The sequence below is a fragment of the Bombus flavifrons genome, chromosome 1 (assembly GCF_040668555.2).
Source record: "Bombus flavifrons isolate JBK064 chromosome 1, iyBomFlav1_principal, whole genome shotgun sequence".
Classification (NCBI taxonomy): domain Eukaryota; kingdom Metazoa; phylum Arthropoda; class Insecta; order Hymenoptera; family Apidae; genus Bombus; species Bombus flavifrons.
In genome coordinates, this window is record NC_138442.1 from 22,603,040 (window position 1) to 22,623,205 (window position 20,166).

Consider the following 20,166-nt stretch of genomic DNA (forward strand, 5'->3'; position numbering starts at 1 on the left):
CGATTAAATCTATCGGTCGAAAACGCATGGTTCTCTTAATTTCACGCTTGTATTTATCCTTGGACTTGCAGTTTTAACAAGACGTCCAGGCGATTAAAAATTCTTCTCTCAAGAATTAGTTGCGTAATATTTTTCAAAGAAGTCTAAATCGGAGGAGCGTGGTTGAGAAGGAAGTCGTAAGAATCTTAGATTATGATTAATCTATTGATAACATTTTTTATTCACTTTTAGCATTCGTCTATATACAATATCTCGTTACGTACAAATGACGGTTTTACGGAATTAGTGTTCGTTTAACGGGCGAAAGAATTAAATGGTATAAGTACAGGGTGCAAAAAAAAAAATTAGTGTAAAAATCACCATAAATAGCGCGATTCTACACCTTTGAATTGGTGGAAATTCGTAGAAAAGGTTTGTGCAAAATTCATCTTAACCTTGAAATTCAAGATCAAAGATCTTTTATTACATCATATTTTACTCGTCATGAGGATCAGAAATCTCAAATAGGCCCCATGGATCGCGATCTAATTGCAATTCTCTTGGCAAAAATTGTTAAAGTTTCAATAATTTTCAACCTTCTTGATACGGCGCTCGTCCGTAGTTACTTCACGGCTAAGAGCGATTACATAGTACTCATAGAGGTTAAACTGATTTTATTCACAATATCCTATAATTGCAAATATATTGCATTTATTATCGGCGTAAACAAATAAATGGGGCCAAATAATATGGTTCCTAGTAATTCCTGCTCGTACGTCGATAGCAATTAAATCTTTCCATCATTGCATGGAGATTTCTGTCAGCCCTCCTGTCATTCTGTTGATTGAGGATGCTGCTATTTCAAAACCTATTTGCATCTGTAAATAACACACGTTCCAAAAAAGCGTGCTTCGCGCTGTAATTCATGTAGCAGTTTCTAACGGCAAAAACTTCGTCGAGCGTAGAATCATGCCACTATGGCGGCTTGCACGCTTACTTTTTTTTACGCCCTGTACATAGCGTTATAGGATTGTATTGCCTTTCATTTATAAATAATTGAGCAAGAATGATGGCACGTACTTTTGACTAGATTAGTTTTCATAACATCGCGCCACTGTCGAACTTCTTAATTTTGTTTTACTCGATGCCGTCTATAATAAATGGCAGAAAACATAATACTCGAACTTAAAATCACAGAGATAATAAAATTTCCTAGTAACAGAATGTCTGCCGAATCCATCCATATGGTAAATACTCTTGCTGTAAACAGAAATAAATGTTTTTATTGGGAACTATCAGTAGAGAAATAGATAGGGCAAATATTTCTATAGAGAGATCAACATTTTTTTTTATCTATAACTTACTTAAATTAGTAAATGCGGAAATAAACCAGGTAATCGGCGACACTGTATCCGCATTTTTCGCTCGAAAAATGGCCACTAATTGAACGACTTTACTTGAGACAGAAATTGGAGTACACAGTGGCTGTCAATTGCAAAACAAATTAATAGATGACCGGACAGTTATCGATTAAATTTTTTTTAATTTATTGTTAATTAGTTAACTAACCGCTAAAATCGTAAGAACGACTTTCGGGATAAGTTGCATTGCGAAAGAGATACTTATGGCAATATAGAGTATTGAGACCAAAATTGAGAACGTATTTATTTTATTTAAGTACTTCAGCACTAGGAAGATTAGTATGTATTCTTGCAATAGAATAACAGGATACTCCAAATAAGATAGTATCGAGTAACCATTTGTAAAATTATAACTAGCCATCACGGTATAGCTGTAAGAAATTCAATGTCAAATTAAGCTTACTTGTAAAAAGCATTCAAAGTTTTTTAAATATATTTTTTAGCTAAGTTAAAATACAAACATTGATGCACGATATACAAGATAAACTTACCTAGTTAATTCCAGCAGAAGGCCTACAACTGAGATTTGATCTGCTGATTTAGCAGTCAATAAATTCAAAATTTGAGGAATCTTTAATACAAAACACATGCCTATTGTTATAAGGCTCAAAAAATCTGCTAATAGTTGGAGTAACATATTTTCATTTGTTTAATTTCTGTACCTGCGATTGAACATTACGTAAGAACTTCAGTTGTACTTTCGAATTTATTTGTTTATTACATAAAATTTACATTTTGTTACTTACATAAAATAATAAATAACAGATAAATATATTAAAACAAAAATTCACAAAAAAAATATAAAATACGCAATAATAATACTATTTCAAACTAAATGCTAAACTGCTATTCGCACTAAACATATGATTTTAAAGCATTTATAATACAATTTTTGGCAGTTTTTACAAATTGTTCTATACAATTGCATTACTTTATGCTTTTTACTTAACACGTTACGAACATGTTGATATAAATTTAACAAATTATAAATTAATACTAATTTTTTAACTTACTTTTTAATATTTAATCTCTATTTACACTTTGCCTCACAAGTGTATGATTGTACCGATACATATCTTATAATTACTTTGGCAATTGTTCATGCACACCTGTGCCATACTTGCATACCTTTTACACTTGCGCAATTACACATAGTTGCAAGAAATATACACACGTAAATTAGAAATTAGAATTCATAATTATCAGTCGAAACAGAGATTTCTCCTCTGGTTGAGCGATCGAAGATACATTTACTCGACACGACAGCACCATCGATACCGCGTTTATCTGCATCAGAGAGGTTTCCTCTCTGTCTGCGTTTAGTAGATTTTCATCTAGGAACTTTTTAAAACGGTTCATGTACAACAACTTTAGAAAGATTAACAAAAAGATAGGAGTAATGTAAAATAACTTGAAAATTAAAGAAAAATTTGTAAATAATGATAATAAGATGAATAATCAACACGTGACATTTAAGCAATAGAATATGCTAAATGCTTTACATATTTTTATCGGCGCGTTGGAATGTCTCCAAAATTATTCAAAATTATTAGTTTGAGAGAATGTTCGTTTTAAATTTGTTTTAAATTTGCTTTAAAACAATTGTAAAAGAAAGTAATAGGTTTTTATATTCTTATTCTTGCAAATTGTATAAATAAGTATGGTTTTGCATTAAACAAATTATATTTTATTTGTGAATGTTGGCCATTTGAAAATGTATGACTAACTACGTACATAAAACCATTTCGAATTGTGCAACCACATTGGTGGCTGCAGTTCCTCCTTTTGTGAAATGCATCGTCGATCCCGGAAAGTACTCGAATAGAAGTCTTCCTCGGCATGACAGACGGAATGTGGGAACGGAACCGACATGGAGTAAACTGTAACGTGAAGGACTTGCATTTGTCTTTTAAATATTGATTTGTCTGTCGAACGAACGTTATGTGACAACGATGAACGTTTTTCTGATACTTTGCTTCGTTGACAAATATTACGTGAATGCGAACGAGTTGCAAGTAACCTAGCATAAGTACGTAAAATCCACTTCTAACTTTCGAAACGTCAAACGTAGTCCACTACTATCTACGATGCAAACATCAACCTTGCCGGGATATTAAAGTGCTCATTGTACGGCATGTACCTTGATCAAGATATTTCGAATATTTTGCACAATAGACAGCTAAAAGATGAATCATACCAAAGGATATCCCAATTTCAGTCTGTACTACGCTAACGTGGGTCTAAATTTCTTTATGAAGTGATATCAAGACATATTGTTTTTTTATGTCATATATCTTTTGACAGTACTAATGCTTTTCGCAAAAATATGTTTCTCCATGGATTCTTTCTGTTTCATGTACACACATATTATTCAATTTGCTCGAGAAAAATTTATATGATTTACATAATCGAAGGTTAAATATTAAAAATTTATGAAACGTGAGTGTGTATGCGTGCGCGCGCGCGCGCGCGCTACATGCGTTTGCGTGTAAAATACATTTTTTCAAAAGTCAAATTTTTCGATTTTTTCTTTAAATAATGTAATAACATTAAACAAGTATATTAAATAAATATAATTATTTCTTTTGAATCATGGAAGAAAGATTTTTGTAACTGCTGCGTGGAGGTGTAAATTTAAATTACTCTAACATAAATCTGTTTTAAATATCCTTTCAGTTTCTTATTCATAATGGACCATATAAAAAGTACAAGTACTTATATAAACATGAAGATCACGAGACACTCGCGTATTGCTTGTAATTGCTATTTTCAGGTAAGGATTCTAATTTAACTGAGAAACCAAATTTAATTCATCAATTAGGCTGATTTATGCAATTAACCTGTAATATTTAAAATATTAATAGTAATATTGAATTCTGCCGTAATATTATAGGGGACAATGTGGAACTTCCAAAAATTTTGGCTACTATAAATCCTTTAACAAACAAATAAACTAAAAGTATTGAGATGGACTCTCCACCGTCATGTTCACTAAGCGCTACTGGACCTCTCAGTGATCTTGGTAGCAGTGGAATTGGAGGGTCCATTTCTAGCGATTCAGTTCGAGCACATCTTGCAATCGAGGTATAGCTTATTGCAGTATGATGGTCATATTCGTACAAGACGTAAAGTACATATTAAAAGTATGTAATACTTTTCAAGTTGAGTGAATAATTTACTTTTGTTTTAGATGCAAGAAAGCGATATAGAAAGTAAATCTTTATCGCAAGATTCTTTTGATTATTCAGATGGTATGTGTGGTGAAAATTTTAATACATTGAAAAAAGGACCAGGATGGACTGATGCTGATGGAAAACTAGAAGTTGAAGTGGTTGATGTAGCTATTAAACCTCCACCAGAATTTCAAGATAGCCCTTCTCCTCCTAACTCTGAATCTTCATCTGCACCGATCCTTAGCTATGCACGATTAATGAGACAAAAAGTTCCACAATTAATAGACGATTATGCCGAAAATTTAGTACAGTCAATGATTGAAGAAGCGCTAATAATATCTTGTAGAATATCATGGCCAGAAGGAAGAATAGCGCCTGCAACAAATCATGTACCGGTGGTAACTCGTAGTGTATATAATCCAAAACGTCTTTGGGCAACAGATTTGTTAACACCTTCATCGTGTCAGGGAGCTACCACTTTAATTACCCCATATAGCACTTTGAATCGTCCAAATTCACGATGTTCTTTAGCTTCTTCTCGTTTGTCCAGTTCTCATAATTCAATAAATACCTCAGGACTGAGTCATAAAGTGGATGACAGCAGTTTTATCACCTCTGCTATGTCACATGATGTTTTAACGACCAGTGAGATTAGTGATATGTACAATGTGCCCTTTGATTCTGACATTTATACTGTACCAATAGATGTAGTTAGACCTTTGCATGATCTTAGAACGCCGCAAAGGCCCAAACGTCATAGACATCATCGTAAAAGAAGAAGAAATGTGTCTGCTAGTTCACAGAGTGAATTAGAAGCCCATATTCAGCAAGCAAGGCATTATTGTGGAAAACCTCGAGCTATTACACACGTCATAAAATCACAGAGACTATTATCCGATGTATGCTGCAATGAAACTGGGAACGGAAAGCGTCATAGCGTTCCGGGCACATCTGGTCGACATACGTCTCGAACATCTAATGGTCACATGCATAATATTGGTGAACCAATTCACATGACTTTACATGAAGTGCGTCAATATTTGCAAACACTATACTCAAGCTCCAGTGATTCTAGTGAAAATAAAATTAAACGCGATAATAAAGCTCCAATAAGTCATACACCTGTACACCTTGCAATGCCAAAAGGTATTAGTGTAAATAATAACAATAGATATAGTAACCCGCATACAGATTCAGCGATGGATACTCCGATTTCAAACAAAAATAGCAATGGACTGATTCACAATAACAATAATAATAATAATAATAATAATAACAATAATCATAATGGTAATGTTAAGAAGCATAAAAAAAATTCGTTTGTTAGCATTAAACATAAAAAGGTAAAAGATGAGCCACATAAAGAGAAGGTCGATTCTGAAAGAGAGAAGATTAAGAAGAGCCAACGAAACTTCTCATTAAATTTGAAACAAACACTTTGCAATATCTTTAGATTCAGGCGTTTGGGTTCTCCGGACCATTTCGTAGAGAAAAGAAATAGCATTGTACAGGGTGAAATTGTAGAAGAAGAAGAGGGTGTTGATTCTGACCAACATGCTAATAATAATAATACTACCTCAGAGGTAGATTCCTCTGTACAAAAGCTACCTTTTTTTAAGCGTGCATTACCGCCATTGCCGAAAAGCAATGGGCATGTAGGATGTGTCGAACAAGCGGAAGATGCGCTTACAACGATGGTATCTAAGTGTGAAAGTCCAACTTCTATACCACCACAAATGCCTCTACCTGCGCCAAAAGTCGAGGACGAACCAGCAGAAGATACCAGTATGGATTTTGCTGCTAGTATTGAGAAAGTAAAGGATGTATGTAACTTATACATTTTATTTCCTTTTTAAAGTTATTATATTATGTTGGACATTAAGGTATATTATAATTATTAAATTTTATTTATAATAGTATGGATGGTATTGGGGCCCAATATCTGGTGAAGCTGCAGAGAAAATACTGTCGAATGAACCAGACGGGTCATTCATTGTACGAGACAGTAGCGATGATCATTATATTTTTTCCTTATCATTTAGACTTAACAGCTGTGTGCGACATGTAAGAATTGAGCACGATCAGGGTAAGTTTTAATGTTTTTATTGATACAGTTTTTCTATACACCGTCATTTTTTTAATACAATTTTAATGTCATGTGCGCATTGTATATGTAGGTAATTTCAGCTTTGGAAGTTGCACAAAATTCAAGTCTCATACAATTGTCGACTTTATCGAGAATGCGGTAGAACATTCACGTAGTGGACGATATTTGTTTTTTCTTCATCGACGGCCAGTGTTAGGTCCAATGCGTGTGCAACTTCTTCACCCAGTGTCAAGATTTAAACAGGTTCAAAGTTTACAGCATACATGCAGATTTGTTATTTTGAAGATGGTACGCAGGGATCTTATTCCCACTCTACCTCTGCCTCGGCGACTCATTGATTACCTGAGCACGCCTCATTACTACAGTGAACAGTTAGCTGAACAGGACGATAGAGCTGAATCTCCTGTTAGTTCTTCAACTGGTGAATTAGAGAAGATTTGTTTCACACCACAAGGCCTATCGTGAGGTACAAATATATAATCTTTTGTCCTTCATTTTTGTGAAATACTTGCCAAATGTTTAGTATGTATGGTTTAAGATTTAAGATTTCACACAATTTCGTTCCATATGATTTTGTTAAAGAATATTACGATTAAATATGGGAATAACCTATTTTTACATATATTATACGTTAAATTAAATTTGAAATATACAATTTTTATATCTGTTTGAAAAGAAGGGTAATCCGTTCCACGCAGTTCGTATATAGAAAAATATAGTTAATCGCATAGAAGTACTAAACGAATTGGAAAACAAAAGGTAAAATTACTTCGAAGATAATTTTCAATCAGAATTCATATTGACACGATTAAAAATGCACAAGTAGATTGATATCAGATCTTGAATTTATGATTTTCTCATTTTATCATAAAATGATTTCCAGAGCACTTATACAATAATCTCAACAAATTCTATGTTATCAGTTTTAATATAAGTTCCTGTTTTTTTATTTTAAAATACCTTTACAAGTTCATACGATGCAATGAATGTATAATATTCATATATGTATAATGATGCAAAACGGTGATCGAATAACTCCTTCTTGCGTGCCATATATCTCGTACTACTCTGTTCATATAGACATTAAAATCATAATGTTCTTTATTCATTGGTTTTTAGTTAATAAATTATGCTTTTGCCAGAGATTATTCAGTTATGCATTTCATTACTTTCTGTAAAAGTTTAAAATATGTTTTTTAACGTAAATAGAAAGAGTATGAATATAGTTAATCTACATCCTACATTTGACGTTCCACTTTATTGAATGATCAATATAGAGTCAATAAATAATTTTAAATATGATGCACATGCAAGCAATTATGGAAAGATGCTGTAGACTAACACATTATATTAAGGTATAATCTGGCATATATAAAAATCAGTTATATCTGTCAACTGTAGAATATTCTCAATATTAATCAGTTCAACATGTTGTTATATCGTGTTTTAAGTTTAGAAGTAGCTGCCACAGACTGATTAACTTAGACAAAATATTCAACGAATTAATGGAATCATAATATAGTATAAATATTTTCATTCAAGCATCAATCGTATTTTTCCGCAAATTATTATCATAATCATTTCCAAGAATAATCTTTGGATGGAACATGTTATTTTAGATTGCTTTATAATGTAAATATTTTTGTGTACATTACTTGATTTTATAGAATAATTAAATCGCCAGGAATTTATTAATATCTGGCACATTAGATATATATATATTTTGTGATTCTTTAAGTCTATAAAGGATAATTAATATATGATGTGCAATCTTTTAAATGTATTACACTTGTTTGCATTCTTTATAGCCAATTTTAAAATAAGGTTTAATGATATTTACCTTGAAAGGGTAAGAGCTTCTTTGTTAAAACTGATTAGCGACTGGTGCTATATAAAATTATAAATTATAGAATTCTGATTCCTTAAATTATACAGTTGAATCAAGGTAATCGAAGTCACTGTTTATTCTTGTGCTCAGATAAACTTAGCAAGATTACATCGTGCAATGCACTTGATCGAATTTAGTTATATTATATATTTAATTTTTGGTAAGTGGTAGTTTTACCTATGTAAATGATTTTGTTTTAATTCGGATAAAGTTCCCGAAACTTACATTTTCGAATTATATTTGATTTGCAATTATTATATAGAATTTAGATTGTAGCTTAATACTAAGAATTTATATAAGTCAAGTGAAAAGTTTTCAATTTACAATTTCGACTAACCAAATCGAAAAGTAGAAAGGAGCTTCAGATAAGATTTAGTAAATTGTAATGATACATATTTTTATTTTTGTCCCTTACCTCTGAAGAGATGTATAAACTCATCTTCAGAAACAGAGACATTACTTTGATAAATTTTGTATTGTGTAATGTTATACAGAGCTCGCTATGAAGCATTGATATAAAGATAGATTTTTCAAGAAAGGAGAAAGTTTTTATACAAAATGTGTACTAACTGTTACTAGAAAAATTTATTAACGAATCTTTGTTTTATTTTATCTTTAAATTGCTTTTCCTGTGCAGCTTCATGAATCATGGAATAGCAAGGGCCACATATACATACATATTGCTCAGAAGTTTTTGTTGCACTTTCGTGAACTTTGCAGTACTAAATAAACAAATTTTATACTCAATATTCACGTGGTAGATTTTGCAATATAATTACTATTACCAGATTGTCTGACAAGACTATGTCTAAGGATAAATCTAAACATATGTGAAGCATGTGCGTATAATTAATGGTTAAAGGCACCATGATACCTCAGCCACAGTGGCAGGTATATAGAGCAGAATTAGTACCATTTTATAACAAATGTATTTTACATTAATATAAGTTGCACATATGTATTCTTGTGAAGAAATTAGCATTATTGAAAAATATCAATACTTTATTCGATTATGTTTCACTACTATTAACATCAACATTAAAAAAAAAAAAAAAAAAAAAAATACGAAAATTCTATGCCAAGTGCTATTGGATGATATAATATATGTTCAAAAGATATTTCTTTTATGTGATTATATATAAGTAAGCGTGGCATTGAATAACAGCTTCGTATTTTTATAATGTCTCTCCAATGAGGATATGTAGAAAGTAACAAATTTAATTCTACATTTTTGATACCAAAATGTGATATTATCGTTAACGTTAAAGTTTGCAATTGACCGTACATTTTCAAGACAAAGTGTTCTTTCATGGTATTAAAATATTCTTGAAGGAGTATCCTTTTGAACAGAAAATCTTTAAATCTGATTACGAAAATGTATGGTTCAATTTAATATTTAATTAGAAAATTATTATAACAAATCTTTTATAAAAAAGAAGGGAAATGCACTTGGCATAGAACAATAATTTATTTCTTATATGCCAAAGTTTATAATTGTATTCAAAGTATAACATTAATTTATCAATTAAGATATTGTGTTAAAATACACGTTATTTATGTATTGTTCTAGAACGCTATTTTAGTCCACTATATATACATATATTTGTATATGTATATTCGGTTTTGCAGAATTGTATAAAAATAAGTAAATGTATGCAAAGGGTACCATAACAAAAGTAGAAAAGTTAAAGGTTACTTGTACGAGTTATATTTCTGAGACACGCGATGTTGTACTTTGATTATAATATTCCGATATATACAATTTTTTATCATTGTTTATTATAAATAATTGACAAGTGCTAGTCATAAACATTGCGTCTTAAGTTGGAGTTCAGTATTGTTTACTAATAAATATCAATTTACTTCCAAATATTTGTATTTATTTTTTTATCTTTTTCAAAGATATAATCCAAACATATTTTCAATAGAAGGGAGCGCTAAAACTATGTAAGTTCTTTGTTGTTATTTTAATAATTATTCTTTCTTAAATTATGATTTTATATTCTTCAATTTATTTATTCTAGTCTAATATAATTTATCACCAAGTTCGATGGCTATTAGAGTGAAGGATGCATGATAATCAGAAACCTATCACAAATCTTTCAATTTTGTAAATATTTGAAGTAATATGAGGTATGCTTTCCAACATGCACAACAGAAGTGTGCATGACTTATTGAAACATTAACAGATGTATTACACTAAAAAAAAGAAAAAAAAAGGAGAAAGAAAAAGAAAGAAAAAAAAAAAGGACAATCTTCGTTTACTTTTATGATAAAAGAACTTTCAGTTTAAATTCAAAAAAATATCCTACTTTTATAAGCCTTTTTCATCTACAATTAAGTTTCTATAATTTTGTAATGGTAACATTAATTTTACTATAAGTTTTGAATGTACAAATTTCGTTACACTCCACAAATATCTATAATGTACTCATCCAAAATGTTATTTCAGCTTCTTTTTGTAAATATTTTTCAATATCACAATAAAATGATTTAACAGAGAATTGTTTACTGATGAATACTTAGCACTATGTTCGTAATTGTAATACATTCATTATTTACATAGTTTAATTATACGTAATTTGTAATTCATTTGCACAACTCAGATTTCCCATATCTATGAGCACAAGAAAAAATTTTGTTCATTACTTCATTAACTAATTCAGTCGAAGGTACTCTAAGTGTAAACAAATGCATATGTATTTGATTACCCATGTTTGTACGGCAATGTTGAAAATAAAATACATTTTTTAAGACTAATATCCTGAGTTGTTAATTTGTTTTTAATTCAGAACTTTTACCACTATTATACATGACCGTAAAACATGTTTGTAAGTACATATCACATTCCAATAAAATTTTAATTCAAACATAATATGTATTTTACACTGAATCGTATGATATTTTAATTACAATTTTGTTTCCAATAAAGTATTGAACATCTTAATTTAAGGTGGAATACCAAGTGTTTTTCTAACTAGCTTTTGGGCGATTTTTTCAAATTCTGCGCGATCTTCTCTCCACATTTTAGCTGCATCAACATTTGCTCCACTTTCATCATTTGGCTCTGCTAACATACTTACCACACTTAACAATATCTTTTCTACACTTTGAACCGGACTCCACCTTTCTGCACTGCTCTCATAGCCCATAGGATCGTCACCGGGTGCATGTAATATACTTATACATACTCTACCATCTACATAAACTAAAGAAAGGTAAATTCTTGTTAATTTTTGGGGATTCATGATAAATCAACATAGTAATTTGATATTTCAGTAAAAAGAATCTTACTATTTGGATGGAACATTTCACAAGTGAATTGCATCTTTGGCGGACTTAGTGGATAATCTGGAGGAAATATAAGTTTTGCTGGAAAAACACCACCTTCGAAGCATGTTCCTTCTGGTCCACTGTAAACATGCATTTTGACGTTCAACTTGTAAAATTCAAAAGAAGGTGGAAATATGGGGCAGACATTTTATTATGAACACGCTATGCATAAAAACGAATTTTTGCGGGTGAAGAAAAGATTTTTATAAATAAAAAAACAAATTTTTATTGCTTAAATACGTACGTAATTAAGGCTTCCCATTCGAAAAAATTTTCTTCATTTATTGGGCCAGCGATAATACCTTCAGGTGGATTTAAGGTTAACTCTGCAAGTTACGCGGTACTTGTTACATTATCGTTTAAAATCAAATAGAAAGAACAGCAAAAGGAGAAATTTTATACGATTTCTTTAGTGTAGTGTCAACTGCAAGAAATTAAATTTGATTCTCACGTTTGTACTCTGCCATCAATCGTCTCAGTGCAGAACCCGCCATTGTTTTGGTCATAGGGGTTAATGACGGCGATTTAATGAAACGTCAAAAATTGAATATTAGGTTAAAGCTGGTTAAAGTAACAGAAAGAGAGAGAGGGAGAGAGAATCATTGATGCATTTATACGAAATTAAAGAAACAATTAATCGTTTTATATCTTATATTTTATATTGTTCTTAAACTGGAACAATGACAATGTAAAGTTTTAAATGGCGACAGAAGAACATAAATATTTAGCAGATATTATTAAAAATACACATGCCACGTTACGACAAGAAGCTCAGGATTACGGTCCTGAGATTGCATGGAAACGACACATATGTCGTAAAGACATTTTGCAGGTTTGATTAATTTTTTTTTATAAATATTAAGATAAAATAATAGTAGTATTCGCGCGTAAGATATTGTAAGATAACCTTATGTATGTGTTTTAGAAATATGCTTCTTGTATGGAAAAATTGGCAACTATCCACTGGATGGAAAATAACTTAAACACCAAGAGTTCAACGTATTCGAGAATAGAATGGATCAAATATCAATGTGAAGAATATTTTTTAAACGAAGGAAGACAGAAATATGATTTGAGAGAAGAAGATATTAAACTGAAAATAGACACAAATTTGTTAAAAACTGAAGTTGCCATAAATTGTAATGTTAATATTAAATGTAAGAAAAATCAAATATTGGAAAACTTCGATAATGATCTTCAGAAGTCAGTTCAAAAGATATTATTATTGGATGTAGGCAGTTGTTATAATCCATTTGAAGCTCTAGATATATTTGAAGTAACTGCAATAGATCTAAGCGGTATACCAGATAAAGTTTTTTGTTGTGACTTTTTAAATGTTCAAATCGGGCAAGAAACATTATATTCAAACGATAAAGAAGAAATTTCGCAATTGCCTGAAAACTATTTTCAGGTAGTTGTATTTTCTTTATTTTTGGAATATTTACCCTGCCCAAAACAAAGATATTTATGTTGTAAAAAAGCCTATGATTTATTGCAACCAGGTGGTATACTTTTTATCATAAGCCCTGATTCAAAACATGTTAATGCAAATGCCAAGATCATAAAATCATGGAGATACGTCCTGAGTAAATTAGGATTTATGAGAATAAAATACGAAAAATTGCAACATATACATTGCATAATATTCAGAAAATGTGTGTTTAAACATGTTGCATCAAGGTGGGCGAATTTGCAAGTACTGCCGCAGGATGATCCTTTATTTTTAAATGATACTTCAATTTATATTCCGCAAGATTTCCGAGATGTGTCTAACAAAATTAAAGAACGAGATAAGCAAGAGTACGATACGAATGAAGTAATGACTATGTTCAATGAATTACCTTTTGAGTAAATGTAACACAAGCAAGATTAACGGTTAATTTTTATTTTTAAAAATTGTAAACATAGATAAAACTCTGATAAAGAATTGCGGCAAAAAATAAATATTGACATTTTTAACTAGTTTTGATGAATCTTATTTTTATTTTTTTAGATTGTGCCATGTTAATTCTAGCGACGGAAATATTTTATGGTAACTTTTTTTTACGTTATATCTGGTTACGTATAGGGACATACTTTCACATAATTTCCTAGAATTCATCTTATTCATTTTACACGCCATTTTGAATGTTCTTTTCTAACTTCTGTTCGTTAGGTGCACACGTGGTGAGATTACTTTTACCGTTTATGATATTTGGATATCGTATTTTTTATTAGCTGTAACGTCTAATAAGGTAGATCGATCAAGTATTTCGTTAAAAGAAACCAAAGAATTTAACAAATTTTTAATAAATTGAATAGAAAATACTTTATTTTCTTTGATCACTGTATAGGTTATCATGCAGATGCCAATTTTCATATTTATGCATGTACATAGGTAAGATTAATGCAAAATTTTAATATATATAATTCTTTCAGATCGTTCAAAATGTCGTCCCACTTAAATTGGATGATTATTCGCAATAATAATGCATTCCTTTTGAAGAAACGTAACATTAATAAACCATTTTCTACGGTTTGTATTGCATATACATTGTTGTATGATTGAACGATTTTCTTTTCGCAGCTGATGACTTTCATGAGAATTTATAATTTGACGTGTGATATAAACTTTCAGGAACCAAATAATTTGAACAATTTGAGTAGCTACCGTTATTCTGGTTTGATTCATAGGAAAAGCGTAGGTGTTGTTGATACGGCTGATAAAAAAGGATTTACTGTAGTGTATAAAAAAGCTAAAGCTATGAACAAGCCTGCAAAAGCTACGGTTAGGTGTACAATGAAAGCTGGAGCTCGTCGTTCTCTATATAAGTTGAAGCGATTGCTTACAAAGAACAAGTATCGTGTAGATCTTACAAAGGTAAATTAATTTGGAATAAGAAGTGAAATATATTTATAACCTATTTAAAAAAAGTTTTAATACATGTTGTAATATTTTCAGGCTGCCTTGCGTCGCGCTAGTGCCGTGTTACGTTCTCAGAAGCCTTTACCTGCTAAGAAGACCCGTACAACCAAAAAGGCTGATTAATTTGTGTACATTAATAAATATACATTTTAATGTAAATTTACAGACATGACATATACTGTGAAGAAGATTTATTAACTTATTAATGCACCAAGATGTAACTAACTTAGTTGCCTACGATAATTGCCATTTATCGGGAGAAACATAGATTCTTTAACTTTAATTGTAGTATTTCTTCTTTACAGTTATATCCAATATATTTATTTAAAAATTCCTATTAAAAAGATTGCACATAAATAAGCGTAAATACATTGTGAAAGGTGAGTTATCTAATCCGATATTCGGTTTGGAAAATATGTTTAAGTTGATATTATTTATTTCAATTACAGAATTAGTATATTGCTAGGATATTAGGAAGGCATTTTTACTTAGGTGAGTTGCATCGTTTTTTCCGGCTTTGACGACTTGTATATCTCGTACACGATGATTCTCTTAACCAGCGAGATCGATGATTGACATGGTTAAATTTTGTATTTGCTATCTGTAATATATGTCGTGGATATTATTTATGTGTAAGCTTGAATAGAGCAATATCATTAATATTAACAATATTTCTAGGTTTAAATGAAAATGTACTTGGTTGTTCCACAGCGTCCAAACCGAGTGAGTACAATTTTTGAATATTATATTAATTAGCTTTCTCTGTGAGGTAACGTTATGATGAAACTTTTTAACCACCAAGATCTATGAGTGCCGTGATTAGTTATAGTATTTGCTAACTGAAATGTGTAAATGACAATGTCACTTTACAAAGATAAGAATATTGTTATTGTTAAATATAAATCATTTCAGGTCCGTAGACTAACAACGCTTGCGGAAGACAGTTATAGTAAAATGTAAGTATAATGTTTTATTAATTAGATTATTTATTATTAAACTACAAATGATGAGATCCTCAACCACCAAGATCTATGAATGCCATGATTAGTCACAGTATTTGCTAACTGAAATGTATAAATGACAATATTATTTTACAAAGATAAGAACATTATTATTATTAAATATAAATCATTTCAGGTTCATAGACTAACAACGCTTGCGGAAGACAGTTATAGTAAAATGTAAGTATAATGTTTTATTAATTAGATTATTTATTATTAAACTACAAATGATGAGATTCTCAACCACCAAGATCTATGAATGCCATGATTAGTCACAGTATTTGCTAACTGAAATGTATAAATGACAATATTATTTTACAAAGATAAGAACATTGTTATTATTAAATATAAATCATTTCAGGTTCATAGACTAACAACGCTTGCGGAAGACAGTTATAGTAAAATGTAAGTATAATGTTTTATTAATTAAATTATTTATTATTAAACTACAAATGATGAGACCCTCAACCACCAAGATCTATGAATGCCATGATTAGTCACAGTATTTGCTAACTGATTAATTCGTACGAAAAAATAATTGATAGAAAACGAGAAGTACAGTTAATATAGTTCGTGTTTTGTATTTTTTTTTTTGTATAGACGATTGGGATCTAAGGATGATGCTTAAAAGTTAACGCTTCGCAAGAGAGGTAAGGAATTTACTTATCGAAGTTCAAAATTAAACGATTTTCGCGTTACATGTCTATGTCGTCGTGATGATTCGATCACCAAGATCTATGAGAGCCATGATTTTGAATTTGCTACTTCTGAACATAGCGTATTTGACTTAATTATTGTACTTATATAAAAGAAACAGTAGAAATATATGTATTTTTTATATTTTGTGCAGGTTAATGATCGTAGGAGGACGACGGATACTTTTGGACTGAACTGAGAATACGAAAAAGAATAGCATAATAATATAATAGTACGATATAGCAATTCGATATATGTTTATTTTACATATGCTAATAAAAACATAGATGATAAATGCGGCTTTCTTTTTACTTTTTCCTCTTTTAGAATCGTTGCACGTAGTAGTACCAGCTTTGTCGCAGCAATTTGTTGAAAGCGATATGGTTTCTTCTTTAGAATTATACATTTAGAGAGATCGCGATACGATACGACGGCCATCAATTTCTTCGGTACGACGGTCGTCTGCCGCGCAGTGTCGTTTGACGCCAATCGTGACATTTATCTAAATTAAGCGAAATCCAATAACTATTTAAATTGGGAAATTGCAGATTAGTGGAAAGACAGTTATAACGAAGTGTGCAGAAAGGCGAAGCAGGAGGACATAAACAGTCGATTAAAGACGACAGTGTGTATGCACGGTTTTTACGATTGCCGATTTTATATATTCGGCGGCAGTCGACTCTCGTACCGACGAGGTTAACAAGATTATAATGCACGAGGTCATTGATAGTTCATTTTTGTCTCTTATTTTTATTATAAAATTCTTGCGTCTTTTATTACTGGACACATTTGAAATTCCATAAAGAATCGAAGTAGATAAATTACATAAAAATTGTATTTAAATTTTACCCGATATGCTAAATATGAGGTACGATATGGAACTGAGCAATATTAAATTTCGAAGTAAAGCTAACAATTGATTTGTCTTGAACCGTTTGATCAGATTTATGGAAGGTTCGAGGTAAGTTACTACATTTAATTTAAACAGATTAAATGCTGATTTAATTAGCGGACGACTGAAACGTAACGGTAGTTCTTATTTTAGTATCGTTTCCCAAGGAATAGGTAGCTTTTGAAAAATGATACCGATACCGACTACGCAAAAGATCTGTCTGATTTCGATTAAGAAAGATCGATCGAAGCTGGTGCTTGTTGGCAATCATATTTCATACAAGTATAGACAGTGATAACTAATTTCGGTAACCGACTCGGAGGCAATTCAGCTTAAATAATAACTAGAAGTTTCAGAGTTCTTTTTTCCCATATTCGCAAAATATAAAGCGTTTCGTTACCGTTGGATCGAAAATAAAAAAGTTCCGATGGCAAGTATCGATGCGATGAACTTCTTTCCCAACAGTCGTATAATTTTCACAAAAGGCTGGGATATTTGCGCGAAGAATTTCAATTTCGTCAACCGGCGGTGGCTGCATGTTTAATACTTATTCGATATCGGCTTAATATCACATGGTGGTATTAGCATTTTATTAATGTTGGTCACGAGCGAAACGGTGGCTCTTTGTTCGAAAGCTTTCGCAAAGAAAATAGTTTCCCGAGTTTTGTACTCGCGTACTAGCGTTCGTGTTTTATTAAAAAGAATCGCTGCTACGTTCTCGTCGTTAATCGGATTCGTTCGCGATTCCTTTAATCATGTTCGATAAGGGAACTCTGCTTTCGTTAACAGGTTTCGAGGGAATGTGTCGTAGCCCGCGAAGGAATTTAATATTCGACGTAAGGATTTCAAGAGCGACGTTTGAAACTGGTAACAAAGTATCGATGACACCGAGTAGTGCCATCTTTTAAACTTTCGAAGGTCTTTATACAGGAACGTTCGAGCGTCGGATCAATGGAACTCTATTTTCCGCGCGTTAGGCGTACCAGGACCATTTCTATTATCCTTGAATCCCGTAATAGGCAGATTCAGCTATGGGATCACGTAGTGGCAAGGCTGAAAAGTTGGAAGAGAAGCGTCTCGCGTTTTTTTTCCCTTTCGCCCCTGAGGAGAGTTTAACGAGACACCACTTTTCATAATTCGAGGAACGAACTCTATCGTTTTTCCGGCGAGGAGCGCGCGTGAGCCTCGATCGATTTTCTTAACCGTCTTTTCTCCCGTGCCTTGAAGCTGCTCTCGGCCGCAAAAGAAAGAAAATAAGGCTGCAATGACAGAAGGTTTCACGGTGGGGCAGACACTGCTGCCTGCCTGCCACGAGCACTTCCAACCTTCTACCCTATAGCCAAAGAGTGTATCCGGACTGTGAGAAGGACGAGGACGGACGGATGGCAGGTCGGCGTGCGAAAAGAGGATGGAACGGCGAGATGACGAAAAGAGCCAGGGAGAGAGAACGACGGAGAGACATAGCGATGGAAAAAGAGAGAGAAAAAAAAGAAAAGAAGCGCGAGGGGAGGAGAAGAAGGGAAGAAGGGAAGAAGGGACGAGAGAGGAGGACGGACGAAGATGTAAGTAGGTGGAGTGGTGACAAAAACTGAGAGGGAGAATTGGGAAGGGGACAAGAATCGGAGGAAGGAAGAAGGAATGGGGAAAAAGGGAGAGAAGGATGGAGAGGTTAGGCGGTGTTCTGGTAGACGAGGAAAAAAGAAAAGAATCATGAATAATGCAAGAGTGAAAGCCGGTTGAAACAATTGCTGGGCGTCGCCCTACTCCTGAAATTACATCATCAGATTTTCCGCGAAATTAAAACATTATATATTCCACGGTCTCAGGGTTCTCTCGCTATGGCCACTCGTCTTCCTCTCTTGGACGTTGCGCTTCTCGAGCGGTGGCCTATGACGCGAGCGGACAAAAATCGTCGATCGTGTACGTACGTCCGCGCGGCCACACCGCGGTAATACCGTTACGAGCCACGCGAAATATCCTAAAAAGAAGTTGCCTCGAGTTACGAACGCTATTCGCCTTATTCTCATCGATTTTCTTCCCCTTTGATCGTTTATTTTAGTATCTTGTATCAACGCGTCTAAGACAAAGGTAATTGCGGTAAGCGGAGACTGAAAAACCTTTGAATTGGCACGTTTAATGCTCATCGTTACGAATTCGAAGGAGATAATCTTTAGATAATCGACAGCAGCTGGACGCTTAGGGGAAATTATACATATTTTCCTTACCTGCGAGGTTCCAAGGTTCCAAGGTTCCAAGGTTCTAGGCTCGCGTTATGCGTTATACGTTATACGTTATACGTTATACGTTATACGTTTCGCGGAATGCAATTTACCAAGGAATTCCAAGTAAGTTAAAGATAAGAGTTCTCCTGTAAGTAGTATTATGCTAGATGCTCGTACCGTGCGGTGTCCCGATGCCGCGAGACCGAAAACTTTCTGCAAATATCAAACGATCCACGGCCGGAGGTGTGCAAGTTCGTTAGGCCATTAGAAAGTTTTCCAGCTACGTGGCTCGATTTCTGGCTGTTTATCGTTCTCGCACGCTTAAACGCATCCTTAATTCTTTGCGATTTCAAAATACCCGCTTCGAACTTTAAACGTTTTCAACTTACAGCCTTGATATTCGATGCACCGTTGGACCGGGTTCGCTCGGAAACGAGCTTCGGAAATTCGCTATGTTAAAACGTCGAATACGAGGATTTTATTTAAACTTGGGACTGCGGATAGCGAGAAAAAGCGCCACTAGAAATCCATGTAAATCTACCAATTGGC

At 32.6% G+C, this 20,166-nt stretch overlaps 5 protein-coding genes and 1 long non-coding RNA gene across 11 annotated transcripts; 4 read left to right on the forward strand and 2 right to left on the reverse strand.

Moving 5' to 3' along the window:
- Window positions 1–196: 196 nt before the first annotated feature.
- On the reverse strand, window positions 197–2,741 carry LOC138182367 (solute carrier family 66 member 3). Of its 2 annotated transcripts, XM_069118150.1 has the most exons (6): window positions 2,414–2,741; window positions 1,892–2,062; window positions 1,549–1,771; window positions 1,344–1,464; window positions 1,060–1,239; window positions 197–989 (listed from the first exon to the last, which is right to left on the reverse strand). In XM_069118150.1, the coding sequence occupies exons 2-5, from the start codon at window positions 2,035–2,037 to the stop codon at window positions 1,106–1,108; spliced, it is 624 nt and encodes a 207-aa protein (XP_068974251.1). In that variant the 5' UTR covers window positions 2,038–2,062; window positions 2,414–2,741; the 3' UTR covers window positions 197–989; window positions 1,060–1,105. The 2 variants fall into 2 exon arrangements, with proteins under 2 accessions (XP_068974251.1, XP_068974241.1); XM_069118140.1 differs by having other exon boundaries at window positions 197–1,239.
- Window positions 2,742–3,134: 393 nt separating this feature from the next.
- LOC138182348 (uncharacterized) lies at window positions 3,135–11,328 on the forward strand. Of its 4 annotated transcripts, XM_069118096.1 has the most exons (7): window positions 3,135–3,429; window positions 4,077–4,173; window positions 4,294–4,484; window positions 4,591–6,396; window positions 6,491–6,659; window positions 6,751–7,146; window positions 9,206–11,328. In XM_069118096.1, exons 3-6 carry the CDS (start codon window positions 4,368–4,370, stop codon window positions 7,143–7,145), a joined length of 2,487 nt encoding a protein of 828 aa, XP_068974197.1. In that variant the 5' UTR covers window positions 3,135–3,429; window positions 4,077–4,173; window positions 4,294–4,367; the 3' UTR covers window position 7,146; window positions 9,206–11,328. The 4 variants fall into 4 exon arrangements, with proteins under 4 accessions (XP_068974197.1, XP_068974189.1, XP_068974205.1 ...); XM_069118088.1 differs by having other exon boundaries at window positions 6,751–10,438; XM_069118104.1 differs by lacking the exon at window positions 3,135–3,429 and adding an exon at window positions 3,452–3,634 and having other exon boundaries at window positions 6,751–10,438.
- A 2-nt stretch (window positions 11,329–11,330) lies between these two features.
- On the reverse strand, window positions 11,331–12,493 carry Ubc7 (ubiquitin conjugating enzyme 7). Its single transcript, XM_069118163.1, has 4 exons — window positions 12,353–12,493; window positions 12,146–12,227; window positions 11,863–11,981; window positions 11,331–11,776 (listed from the first exon to the last, which is right to left on the reverse strand). Exons 1-4 carry the CDS (start codon window positions 12,405–12,407, stop codon window positions 11,517–11,519), a joined length of 516 nt encoding a protein of 171 aa, XP_068974264.1. The 5' UTR covers window positions 12,408–12,493; the 3' UTR covers window positions 11,331–11,516.
- Window positions 12,494–12,594: 101 nt separating this feature from the next.
- Samtor (S-adenosylmethionine sensor upstream of TORC1) lies at window positions 12,595–13,863 on the forward strand. The gene is made up of 2 exons (XM_069118126.1): window positions 12,595–12,733; window positions 12,827–13,863. The coding sequence occupies exons 1-2, from the start codon at window positions 12,602–12,604 to the stop codon at window positions 13,751–13,753; spliced, it is 1,059 nt and encodes a 352-aa protein (XP_068974227.1). The 5' UTR covers window positions 12,595–12,601; the 3' UTR covers window positions 13,754–13,863.
- Window positions 13,864–13,963: 100 nt separating this feature from the next.
- RpL28 (ribosomal protein L28) lies at window positions 13,964–14,965 on the forward strand. 2 transcript variants are annotated; one of them, XM_069118186.1, is made up of 4 exons: window positions 13,964–14,067; window positions 14,320–14,416; window positions 14,519–14,761; window positions 14,843–14,965. In XM_069118186.1, exons 2-4 carry the CDS (start codon window positions 14,330–14,332, stop codon window positions 14,927–14,929), a joined length of 417 nt encoding a protein of 138 aa, XP_068974287.1. In that variant the 5' UTR covers window positions 13,964–14,067; window positions 14,320–14,329; the 3' UTR covers window positions 14,930–14,965. The 2 variants fall into 2 exon arrangements, with proteins under 2 accessions (XP_068974287.1, XP_068974278.1); XM_069118177.1 differs by having other exon boundaries at window positions 13,989–14,135.
- Window positions 14,966–15,770: 805 nt separating this feature from the next.
- Window positions 15,771–16,798, forward strand: LOC138182393 (uncharacterized). The gene is made up of 4 exons (XR_011173775.1): window positions 15,771–15,987; window positions 16,169–16,212; window positions 16,408–16,457; window positions 16,658–16,798. It is a non-coding gene; the product is annotated as an uncharacterized LOC138182393 (long non-coding RNA).
- The last annotated feature ends 3,368 nt before the right edge of the window (window positions 16,799–20,166 follow it).

Excerpts from the sequence above, each read along its gene's own strand:
- LOC138182348 (XM_069118096.1), top strand. The coding sequence starts at position 4,368 with ATGGACTCTCCACCGTCATGTTCACTAAGCGCTACTGGACCTCTCAGT. Across the intron at positions 4,485-4,590 it reads GAGCACATCTTGCAATCGAG|ATGCAAGAAAGCGATATAGA; the intron begins GTATAGCTTATT and ends CTTTTGTTTTAG. Across the intron at positions 6,660-6,750 it reads AAGAATTGAGCACGATCAGG|GTAATTTCAGCTTTGGAAGT; the intron begins GTAAGTTTTAAT and ends TTGTATATGTAG.
- RpL28 (XM_069118186.1), top strand. The coding sequence starts at position 14,330 with ATGTCGTCCCACTTAAATTGGATGATTATTCGCAATAATAATGCATTC. Across the intron at positions 14,417-14,518 it reads TTAATAAACCATTTTCTACG|GAACCAAATAATTTGAACAA; the intron begins GTTTGTATTGCA and ends ATAAACTTTCAG. Across the intron at positions 14,762-14,842 it reads ATCGTGTAGATCTTACAAAG|GCTGCCTTGCGTCGCGCTAG; the intron begins GTAAATTAATTT and ends TAATATTTTCAG.
- Samtor (XM_069118126.1), top strand. The coding sequence starts at position 12,602 with ATGGCGACAGAAGAACATAAATATTTAGCAGATATTATTAAAAATACA. Across the intron at positions 12,734-12,826 it reads GTCGTAAAGACATTTTGCAG|AAATATGCTTCTTGTATGGA; the intron begins GTTTGATTAATT and ends TATGTGTTTTAG.
- Ubc7 (XM_069118163.1), bottom strand. The coding sequence starts at position 12,407 with ATGACCAAAACAATGGCGGGTTCTGCACTGAGACGATTGATGGCAGAG. Across the intron at positions 11,982-12,145 it reads GAATGGGAAGCCTTAATTAC|TGGACCAGAAGGAACATGCT; the intron begins GTACGTATTTAA and ends GCATGTTTACAG. Across the intron at positions 11,777-11,862 it reads TGAAATGTTCCATCCAAATA|TTTATGTAGATGGTAGAGTA; the intron begins GTAAGATTCTTT and ends ACCTTTCTTTAG.
- LOC138182367 (XM_069118150.1), bottom strand. The coding sequence starts at position 2,037 with ATGTTACTCCAACTATTAGCAGATTTTTTGAGCCTTATAACAATAGGC. Across the intron at positions 1,772-1,891 it reads CTTCTGCTGGAATTAACTAG|CTATACCGTGATGGCTAGTT; the intron begins GTAAGTTTATCT and ends AATTTCTTACAG. Across the intron at positions 1,240-1,343 it reads TTCCGCATTTACTAATTTAA|CAAGAGTATTTACCATATGG; the intron begins GTAAGTTATAGA and ends TTCTGTTTACAG.